The sequence below is a fragment of the Vigna radiata genome, chromosome 5, assembly GCF_000741045.1.
Source record: "Vigna radiata var. radiata cultivar VC1973A chromosome 5, Vradiata_ver6, whole genome shotgun sequence".
Taxonomy (NCBI): Eukaryota; Viridiplantae; Streptophyta; class Magnoliopsida; order Fabales; family Fabaceae; genus Vigna; species Vigna radiata.
In genome coordinates, this window is record NC_028355.1 from 6986235 (window position 1) to 6998358 (window position 12124).

General features: G+C 32.8%; 1 protein-coding gene across 1 annotated transcript; it reads left to right on the plus strand.

Annotated features, from left to right (window-relative positions):
• The first annotated feature begins 5357 nt into the window (after positions 1-5357).
• On the plus strand, positions 5358-9634 carry LOC106761957 (galactinol--sucrose galactosyltransferase). The gene is made up of 5 exons (XM_014645591.2): positions 5358-6081; positions 6173-6765; positions 8149-8326; positions 8454-8821; positions 8962-9634. The coding sequence occupies exons 1-5, from the start codon at positions 5451-5453 to the stop codon at positions 9523-9525; spliced, it is 2334 nt and encodes a 777-aa protein (XP_014501077.1). The 5' UTR covers positions 5358-5450; the 3' UTR covers positions 9526-9634.
• Positions 9635-12124: the final 2490 nt, after the last annotated feature.

Consider the following 12124-nt stretch of genomic DNA (forward strand, 5'->3'; position numbering starts at 1 on the left):
GTAGAGTTTTTATCAGACATCTTATGGGTTCAGAGGGTGTTTAAAAAAAAACGAAGGTTAAGAAAATGGTGGATCACGCTTAAGGAGTTTAGCTAGTGATACCATATTGAAAAATGACATTCAAGGATAATTTCTCATGATTACAGTGTGCCCATATATGTAGAGCAGTAGAGAAAATATATCTCTGGAAACAAAAACTACCCAATCCCTATAATTAAGCTAATCCCTATAACTAATCCTGGAAATTAGCTAATGCAATAAATCAACCTATATTTTGTAATTTTCTATACAGTGAATCAATTAGAAATCTTAACAGGTTTTTACATATGAAAAAGAAATTGAAGGATTGGGGAAATGGTTATTGTTTGGGATGAAAATGGTCTAGGTTAGAGAAGCATTGAAAGGACAAATGGTGGTGGGTTGTTCTAGAGTAACTTTGTGGTTTTGAAGCTGAGAGGTTGAAGTTGGTGCTGAAATTTATCACGTTTTTCTCTTTAAATATGCTTCATTTGGTATCTTATGAGTGCAGATAGAGGAAGTGTTGGTACCTATACTGAGAATAACAAATTTGTGTTTGGATACATGCCTCTTTTATCTGATTTTATTTTGTCTCTGTCAACCATTTTTTATTATGCTTGATGAATCTTTCTAGCATACCAATTTAATTTGAGTAAAGCAACAAATTAAATAACAATAGGATGCAAAGAACTTAGAAACATTTGATGCATACACGAGCAAGACTAGTAGGAGACTTACCTTTATAACTTGAGACTTCTTCCATTCTTTCTCCTTTCTTCCATATTCCTTTTCTACATTAGTCTCTCGCTCTCAATTCCAGACTATCTTCTCTTTCTTCAGCTCCTCCTTTCTCTGTCCTTTCTTATTCTTGCTATGTCCATGTGCCATTGTTCCCCTCTCCCATTTCTCTCCTATCGTTAAAAAACTCTCGTCCCTCCTTTCTTTTATTTCTCTTTCTGTTTCAGACTCTTTCTAGTATTCCCGTAGCCTCCTTCTTTTCCTTCCTGTAAGAAATATATCAAATTTAGGAATCTTTCTTTGTTCAGAATGAGAAATGGGATGACAGGCTAAAGATGGGCATGGTAGCCATCATCAAGAAAGGGGAAGGCAATAGAGGCCACGTTACACTGCATGCACGAAAATCTTTTCTAATTATTATTTACTCATTTTTTATTTTTTTATTTTTTTATTGATAATCATTTTTCATTTCTATTGACTATAAAAGAATTTGAGCTGCAATGCTCTATTTTGGTTGGTAAAATAGTTTTAGTTTTTGTTTCCATTTTGCTTTGTCATCATGTTAGTTGTGAAACAGGTTGCAAGCAATTCCTCTGGCTTGCAAGAAGTTCTTGTTGGTGTAAGTGATACTCAAATTAATTTTCTGATGAGGGTGGATTAACTGAACTTGATAAATTATTAAAACAGAATACTTTCAACAAGTTTGTATTTCTTCATGTTAGAATAAATAGAAATAAGATATGTTGGACGTTAATATCTGTAGCATTTGAGTGTGATTAACCTTTGTTTGTATTCATTATTATATATTACATAGTTATTAATATGCGGCTTTGTTGTTTCAAGTAGGGATGGCAACGGGTTGGGGTCGGGTCGGATAGTGTGATATCCGAACTCGACCCGCCGGATAAAACTGTATCCGAAACCCGACCTGCTACTCGCCGGATATCCGCCTAAAAAAAATCCGTGGATTATTTTCTACCTGCGGATATCCGTTTTCAACCCGCGGATTTTTTTCAACCCACAGATATCTGTTGGATATTTTTTAAGTTTTTAAATGAAATCCAAATTAAATTGCAAAAAAAAAAATACAAATAATATTTAAAACATATATCCAAATAAGTTCAATGGATAAGTAAATAAAAGTTAAAACATAAATTCAAATTAATAAAAATTAAAACCTAGCTTCTTAAAAATAACATAAGGAAGGATAAAAATGTATTTTCAACTTTTTTGGCGGGTAACGGGTATCCACGGATCGGAATGTGTAGTACCCGAACCCGACCCAAGCGGGTATTAAAATATTCGTTACCCGCGGGTAGCAGGTAGTAAATATATGTGGATACTAACTATCCGTTGCGAATTTTATCCGCGGGCTCAAATTTTTTTGCCATCCCTAGTTTTAAGACGTAATTACCAAAGTCATAACATGTTGTGTTAGCACTGTTTTATAGATATTCCACTTCAAGGTATTTCGTGGAGAAGTAAGGGGATAATATATTTGTTGTATGTAGTGCAGAAGTTGAATGATGGATCGTGGCAGCTGCAAGATGTGAAATAAAATGGACTTAAATATACCGTCATAATATTTTATTTTTATTCGTCATAAAAAAAGTGATTTTTGTATTAGTAAGTTTTAATAGAAATGACAACAAGTGAAAGAAGAAGGGAAAAAGTTTTAAAAGTTAAGTTTTGAAGGGGTTGAAGGAAGAAGTAAAGAGTAAGAGATAAGGGAGTTTACATTTTTTTTTCTTGTTTTCTTTCTTGCCTTTTGTTTGTATGTGCATATGATGAGTTGGATTAAAATGAGGTTATTTTCTATTTGATTATTATCTTTTGAAGTTTAAAAGAATATTTTTTTTTCATGATTTTTGAGTTTTATGGATAGGGGATGGCGGTTGATATGTTTGTGGATGTGGTGACTTAATGATAGGTTGTGAAGGATAAATTTGTGAAGAATGATGAGAAGTGACACTTGTGTAGGGAAACTACTCTCAAGAAGAGTAATGAAAAATTATATTTGTATTAATAAGATATGTACGATAGTTACAACTCATGCTAAGATCACTAGTGGTAGTATTGTTGTGTGAGAGAATATATTTTCTTGTGTATTTGTATGATATGTTGTTTGTGTTTTATGTTTCTTATTGAAAATTATATTTAAACTTATAATATGATGAAAACTATTGTTATTACTTAAGTTAACTTACTCTTTTATTTATGTGGTTGTGATGATAGTATTTTATATAAGAACAAATGATAATACATGTCTTGAGAAAGATGTAACATTAAAGAAAGATAGTTAATATCAAATATTTGGAACAATCTTTTAATCTTAGGAAGTTTTTCTTTTTTAATAAAGTTCATTTATAAAATAATTGTTTTTGTTGAAATTTTAAATAAGAGACTAATAAAGTTTTATTTTAATTTTATAATGTGTTAATTATAGATTTCAGAAGGCTAAAAATTGGAATGTTAAGGTTTTGGAGTAACTAATTATGAAAATGTCTCTTTTATCAAGTTTTGAGATTATTTATGTAGAGTATCCATAATTATGAATTGTTAAATTTTTTATTTTTATTTAAATTATTAAAGGGAATCCATCCCCGTTTTGTTTGGGGCAAGATGAGAAATTATCTTATGAGGCTCTTTATCTTTAAACTTCCATTCAATAATTAGTATGAAATCACATTTAAAATTGCCCTATTTATGTTAATAAATCCTCGAACGACTAAGGTATTTCTTTTTTCTATTAATTTTCTATTGAAGGTGGGTGCAAAAGACAAGCCCTTACTAATCATTTTGAGAAGTCATGTCCCTGTAGAAATTCATAAGTTATAAAATCAGAAATGAAATTATGTTTTTCTTTTATAATATCAGTTTCAAAATAAAAATAGGACAATATGCTTTGTCATCTAGAAAACAATTGTTTTTTACTTCGTTTTCCAAAATTTCTTTTTATGATTTACAATCAATTCATAATAAGAAAAATTATTATTAGTTCATTTTGAAATTTTGTAAAACATAAAGTTATGGAAAGTATATTTTTTTCTTGTATTATACTTCTTTTCAGTGCCATTTCAAGCTCCTAATTGATATCTTATAATTTGCTTTTTCTTTTCTGTCTTTATTTTTAATATTCCTCCATATCCTAATTCCGAGGCATTTGATTTTTATAATTATGAATGTCTCACATTTATTAGGTATAGATATTGATTTAATTTTTTTCAATTAAACATCAAAATGAGACCGTGTATATATAAACTCATCCTAATATTTATTTTATCATATTTAAATTATTAAAATATCCACAATTTATTATATAATCTTATATATATATATATATATATATATATATATATATATATTAAAGAAAAAGAAATACATATATTTAATATTGAATATTTATAATAGGTTAAATTATTACATTAGTTCTCATTTTTTTTTTTACAAAATCTCGAATTGGTTTTGTAATTTTATTTGTGTCAATTTAGTTCTTAATTTAAAAAAATAATGCAAAATTCTTCCAGTTAACTTGGTTAAAATAACGTTTGAAGACGATAAAGTTAAAATCTATAATAGATACATGACATTTAATTTTGAAATGCAATTCAACAAACGTAGCAATAGATCTCAATTAATTTTCCTCTTTCATTTAAGCCTAAACAATGTTTGTTCTTCAAGGAGAGAAAAGTTATAATACCCATTTATCAAACTAATTATAAATGTTGTACACATGTATATAATTACCTTAAACGAGTCTATTTTATTATAGTTGTGTTATCTAGATAAAATATGAAACCGACATAAATAATAATAAATAATCTATTTTAAATGTTGGTTTGGTTACTTTAATATCATTCAAATTCGTGATTTCTTGGTACTCTAATTTTGTATTGAGCATGGGGTTATAAATCCAATACATTTTAAAAAAGTTAAATTATAAATGTTGTTTGAACTATTATAGAATGCTTAAAAACGAACAATTCCACGATCTCCTAATCCATCAAAAGGAAAGACATACAAGCTGGTGGAAACATCTAGAATAGCAACGAGAGTTCTGGTTCGTAAAAGCAAGATTCAGTTAACAAAATAAACTATATATTTCCACAACTCCCTTTTAACTTTTTCTTATTTAGCGGTTCACCTTCTCCTTCCAGAAATGTCTATCCTATTATTATTTTTGCTTTAATTTCCTTCTATTATTTAATATGTATAATATACTTATACGTAATTCTTATTCTTTGTTTTTTGTTCAGTTAGTTGTTCTTTTAAGAAAATACATAATCTTTTATTTCCTATTATTTTTCTTCTTTCATTATTTATTCACTACATCTTTTATTTTATGTATATACCAAATGAGACAAAAAAAATGGAGAAACGTAGACTAAGAACATGTATACACGGCAAACGGTGCCTTGTGTCCAGCAAGCTTTTGTACATTCATGGAACCTCTTGATAACTAAACAAATTCTACATTTCACCCTGCTTCAAACGAGAAATTCAAAAATATATCTTTGAAATATTTTTGTAAATATTAGTGAAAGCATTACGCACTATAAACACATGCAGCGTTGAAAAAGCATAAGATATAACGGTGGAGGTGCTTCGCTATATAAACCCACCAAGCCACAACACTCTAACCACCAATTTTCTCATTTCTCTCTAAAAACCTTCAACTTCCACAACTACTTCACATGGCTCCGAGCTTAAGCAAAACAGTGCAACTAGGTTCGTTGGGTCTGCTCCCCGACAATTCACCCTTCTCCATAACCTTAAACGGCTCCAACTTCCTCGCTAACGGCCACCCTTTTCTGACGGAAGTCCCGCCCAACATAACGGCCACCCCTTCGCCCTCCGTGTATTCTAAAGCCACCGACACGGTGGTGGGTTGCTTCGTCGGGTTCCACGCGGAGGAGGCGAGGAGCCGCCACGTGGTGCCTCTGGGGAAGCTGAGGGGCATAAGGTTCATGAGTCTATTCCGGTTCAAGGTGTGGTGGACCACGCACTGGGTTGGAAGCAACGGCCACGAGGTAGAACACGAAACCCAAATGATCCTTCTCGACAAGAATGACTCGCTGGGTCGCCCCTACGTCTTGCTGCTTCCCATTCTCCAAGGCTCCTTCCGAGCCTCCCTCCAACCTGGCTTAGATGACTACGTGGACCTTTGCGTGGAGAGTGGATCTACACGTGTCACCGCCTCCAGCTTCGGGAGCTGCTTGTACCTCCACGTCGGCGATGATCCCTTTCGCTTGGTAAGTGAAGCAGCCAAAGTTGTTAGAATGCATTTGGGGACTTTCAAGCTTCTGGAGGAGAAAACCGCGCCAGGTATTATATTTCACTGTGATCATAATTTCAAAAAATGAAAAATAAGTAAATAGTATAGATAAATAATTTAATTATTTAATTATTTTTGCAGCGATAATAGATAAGTTTGGATGGTGTACGTGGGACGCGTTTTATCTGAAAGTGCACCCATTAGGGGTGTGGGAAGGGGTGAAGGGCCTTGTGGAGGGAGGGTGCCCTCCGGGGATGGTCCTAATAGATGATGGGTGGCAATCAATTTGTCATGATGAGGATCCTGTGACGGACCAAGTGGGTGTGAACCGAACCTCCGCTGGGGAGCAAATGCCGTGCAGGCTCGTGAAGTTCGAGGAAAATTACAAGTTCAGGGATTATCGTAGTGTTGAAGGGTCTGAGAAAGGTTTGGGCGCGTTCGTTAGGGATTTGAAGAAGCGGTTTAGTAGCGTGGAGCAGGTGTATGTTTGGCACGCGCTCTGTGGATACTGGGGTGGGGTCAGACCTGAGGTTCCGGACATGCCCGAAGCTAAGCTTGTTACTCCGAAGCTGTCCCAGGGGTTAAAAATGACAATGGAAGATTTAGCGGTGGATAAGATCGTGAATAACGGTGTGGGACTCGTGCCACCTCACCTCGCTCACCGTTTGTACGAGGGGCTCCACTCGCGTTTGGAATCGGCGGGAATTGACGGCGTCAAAGTTGACGTTATACATGTAAGTCTCTAAACTGCCCCATGTTACAATGAGTTTTTTTTTTTTTTATTGTAGCATATAAAAAAAAATTTGTATAAACATTTCTCATTTTTATTATATATGTCCGTAGAAGAATTTAAATTTAAGAATCGTTGATGATTAAATTAGTTTCAGTTTAATTCCTACATATTAGCATACTCATGTTTACGATCTTTGCATTCTAGTTTTTTACGTAATTTTAATTCTGATTTTGGACGTACTAAAAATCGGAATTATTTTTTTTTAATTTTATTTTATTATGTCTTGCACTAAGTTTGGAGTAGTTAATTAATAGTAGAAGGTTACATACCAGTAAAGTCAGATGTCAGATGTCGTGAGCAAATCTATAAGATACAATATTTTAATTGTTTTTATTGGAGCAAATTTATAAATATGAAATTATTTTAGTAAAATTGTTTTAATAAAGTATACGTCTGTTTGGAAAACCTTGAACGGCATAAGAAAGAAGAAATATTGCGTCTAGATTTATATGCAAGCAAAAGTAATTACAATTTCAGAAGTTTATTTATTTTTTCTTCACCTCATAATTAAACGTATACATATTAAATCATTTTAAAAAACATTTATTTGAGATGATGTATTGGTTTAAACATAGAAATATTTTTGAAATTACAATTCTAAATAGGGTTGAATTAGTTAACTTGATGGTGTTTTTTCTTTTTGTTTACATTTAGCAGCACCACTAAGTTCAATATTTTTTTATTTTATTTGTTTGTATTTTGGTTTAGTTTAATATAGGAGCAAGCATGTACATATACACAGAATACTATTGTTAATTGCAGGGTTGAAACATGAAAGCAAAATTGTCTCAACTAGAAATGGTTTGTCATGACATTGATAAGGTTTCTCTTTCCATTGGCACTATTTCTTTCCTACTACATCTGGTGAGTATACGAGGACCTTCACAAAATTAGTATCACAGTTCATAATTATCAACCAAAAAATTATTTTGTTTAACCATTCTTATTAAGGAGTGTAATTTTCTTGAAACAATAAGCTATTCATTTTGGATAATTTCATTAGTGTATATTAATATTTTATACTACCACCATGATATATCATACTAGCTAGCTTGGTTTAAAATCTTAAATCATCAAACATTTAGAAATATTATATTATTGATTGATTTTGAAATAATTATTGTAAAACTCAAAAGACTTTCTGTGTATAATCTGTATAATTAAATGATAGTATATAATATATAATCTTTTTGTTGGGTTTGAGAATATATAAGTATTAAGCCCAAAAATGTACTTTTAAGAAAGCAAAACACTAAACAAAACATAGATATATAGTTGTTTAGATGATTTTGAAGTCTAATGTTTGGTGTTTTATGTTCTGTAGCTGCTGGAAATGCTATCAGAGGAATTTGGTGGGCGTGTTGAGTTAGCCAGAGATTATTACAAAGCACTCACTGCATCGGTGAAGAAGCATTTCAAAGGCAATGGAGTCATTGCAAGCATGGAGCACTGTAATGATTTCTTTCTCCTTGGCACTGAAACCATAGCCCTTGGTCGCGTAGGTAATAATAATACCACTTTATAATCACTCCAAATTTCAACTTCATCACGTATTAGGAGTTGCTTTCGTTTTTATATCCAAAAATTCTGGAACTTGAATAAACCTAAATTTTTCTGCCATTCGTATAGGGGATGATTTCTGGTGCACTGATCCCTCTGGGGATCCAAACGGAACGTATTGGCTCCAAGGGTGCCACATGGTGCATTGTGCCTACAACAGTTTATGGATGGGAAATTTTATTCACCCAGATTGGGACATGTTTCAATCTACTCACCCATGTGCTGAATTCCATGCTGCTTCCAGAGCAATCTCTGGTGGACCTATTTACGTCAGTGATTGTGTTGGAAAGCACAACTTCAAGCTGCTCAAGAGCCTCTCTTTGCCCGATGGCACCATCTTGCGTTGCCAACATTACGCACTCCCCACACGAGATTCTCTGTTTGAAGACCCTTTACACGATGGGAAAACAATGCTCAAAATTTGGAATCTCAACAAAGTAAGCCACCCACCCTTTTGAGTTTTATCAAACATTTGATGTAAAAGATAGTGGAGACCATGTTATTTTCCAACCATATCAGACATATTTGTTTAAATAAGCTGTTTTGATCACACCATAATGATTTGGTTCTGTGACAGTATACAGGTGTGTTGGGTGTGTTTAACTGCCAAGGAGGAGGGTGGTGTCCGGTGACGCGGCGAAACAAGAGTGCCTCTGAATTCTCACACACTGTGACATGTTTGGCGAGTCCTGAAGATATTGAATGGAGCAATGGAAAAGTTGGAATGAGCATAAAAGGGGTGGATGTGTTTGCTGTGTATTTGTTGAAGGAGAAGAAAGTGAAGCTGATGAAATGGTCAGAGAAATTGGAAGTTTCATTGGAGCCATTTAGTTTTGAGCTGTTGACAGTGTCTCCAGTGAGAGTTTTATCAAAGGGGTTGATTAAATTTGCTCCAATTGGATTAGTGAACATGCTTAACTGTGGTGGTGCCATTGAATGTATGGAGTTTGATGATGAGAGAGATGTGGTGAAAATTGGAGTGAGAGGTTGTGGAGAGATGAGGGTGTTCTCATCGGAGAAGCCAATCAGTTGCAAAATAGATGGAGTAGCTGTCAAATTTCAGTATGAGGATAGAATGGTGAGAGTCCAAGTTCCATGGCCTACTTCTTCAAAATTCTCAATGCTTCAGTTTTTGTTTTGATTCCTGTTGCCACAGGGATTTTCGGATGCTACGATGTTTTACTCTGTTTATAAGCAATAATATGTTTATCTATTTCTTTTTGCTTAATGGCTTAATAGCCCTTTTAGTCCTTCGTTGGGAGGTTTTCTTCAATATGGTTCTATCTTTTTTTAGTAACAATTAATTCTACTTTTTGAAAAAACTGTTCAATTGACTCCTTTTAGGTTACGACGTCAATTTTCTATCCGTGCTGGTTACGACGTTAATAAGTTTTTTCATGTATTTACCTATCCAAATGTTATTTTAACAGTCTTGACATAATGTTATGTTAAAAATCATGTTATCATCGTATACAATAAGGACTATAATAAACAATTTAAACTTGAATATGGGACCACTATGAATAAAAAGGACACTATGAACAAAAAGGATTCAATTGAACAGTTTTTTCAAAAGGCGGATGAAAAAAAAGGTAGGACCATATTGAACAAATCCTTCCAAACTAGACCAAAAGCAGTGTTAAGCCTTTCTTTTTTTAATCAACTTTTTTTTTTCTTTTTTAATCATTTTTTTTTTAAATGAGCTAAGTTGTGGATAAGTATTAAATGTCAATAACTTTTGTGTGGAGATTCAAATTTCATTTTCTACTATTTGCAAGAAGTTGTCTTCTTTTACTGTACTTAACTTTCTTTCGATACTAAAGAATATTCTCACCTGTGACTTAATAATAAACTATTAATCTTCGTTTTTTATTTTAAACATTAACTTTTGTAGACTTTTTTATTGATATAAATCACGACGTGAGTAGACTATCATTTTTTATTGAGTAGACATTAATTTTATTTTATTTTTAAAATTTTTGAAAAAGAAATATATTTAAGTTGTGTTTACTTTCAATTAATAAATAATGTAAAATCATTGAAATTATCAAATTTTAACCAAACCGTTAATTGGAATTTTGTTGATAAAGTAGCATTTTGAATAAAAAAAGGTTGAAAAGGGGAAAGTTCTAAAATGATAGAGAAATGAATGTTGGAATTAGATTAACGTAAAATGTTGTTGATTGATTGGTATTTGGTTAGAGTTGGAGCAGTCCACGTTGATGCCGAGATATAGGCGTTCATTAGACCAGTCCACTTCTTGCAGAGACACCTATATACGATGCTGACAAATCACCATTACAATTTTCTCAGTTTTTTTTTTCAATTTTTACTCTAATTTATAGATTTTATAATACTTACGTTATTATTGTATTTAGTTGTTGATAAAAACATGTTTTTAAGATAAAATAATTTTTTATTTTTATATAGTTCAAAATCTTTTGTTTTTGTCATTAAATTTGATAAAACTTTAATCTTGACCTTATAATCAAATATATACTCTATAAATGAAATGCTATTATATTGGCTTATATTATTAATAACAAGCTTCCTTTCCTCGATGTATTTCTTCATAGTAATATTTCACTTTGGAGTTGATCGATCATTAACACATTATATATTATGTTTTTGTCCTGGTAACATACAAATATAAAAGACTTTAACATTATATATAATATATTACTTTAATTATTTTAGATATAAAGTATAAATTTTATAGTCATCTAAAACATAACCGTAGAATTTAAAACTTTAAATACATAAGATATTTTAAAACTATACACATGAAATAAACAACCTAACTAAACTAGATAGCAACATCATCACCCTCCAGAGCCTATTTTAGGGACACTTCATCTATCTCTGATCGCATCTAATGGATGATCATTGCAAAAAAAAAAAAACACCACACATAAAAAATTACAAACTCAAAAAGAAAGGTGAGCTAGATATACAAGAAATCATGTAATTTAATCACATCTCAAATCAAGCAAAGTAAACTAAGTCACACATCCTAGCATATTACGTTCTAAACTTGACTCGTCCGGACTTAGAATGATTGCCGAGCTATGACGGGTTGTGCACTCATGGTGGTCTCTATTGCTTTGCAAAGTCATTGCCAACGGGTTTCACCCTACCACACACACGAGATTAGTCTGTTCTAGATCTTGGGACATACCGGAAGCCCCTAAGACTACTCTTCATGACACGGTTTAATCCTCTCTACTTGAGAATAAAAGACCATTGGAGTTTCAGGATAACCCCTAAGACTGAGCTCCTGCATACATTCTAAACAACCTGGAATCTCACCAAGAATATCTACTTTGAAACACGTACTCATCACCATATAATTACATACTCATACTTGGCCACATACTTAATCATAAACATGTATAGAATACACACTCAATAACACTTCACATGCCAATCCATACTTCCCTTAATTTAGTTCAAAACAAAGAATAAAACAGTAAACTAACCTAGACTTTTCGCTTAGCGCACCTCATTCGCAGAACATAACCAAGAGCTTCTCGCACAACAACACACTCGTTGTGTGAATTAACTCGCAGAGGTACCAGACCTCAACTCCTCGCATAACGCCTCCAAGTCGCTATGTGAGAGACCAAACAGAGATCAAACCCCCCAAACACTCACTGTGCGCACCAATTCACTATTCGAATTAAATTGGTAGTGATCCCAGGTCATTACCAGACACTCAACGTCCTGATTCGCTGTGCGAA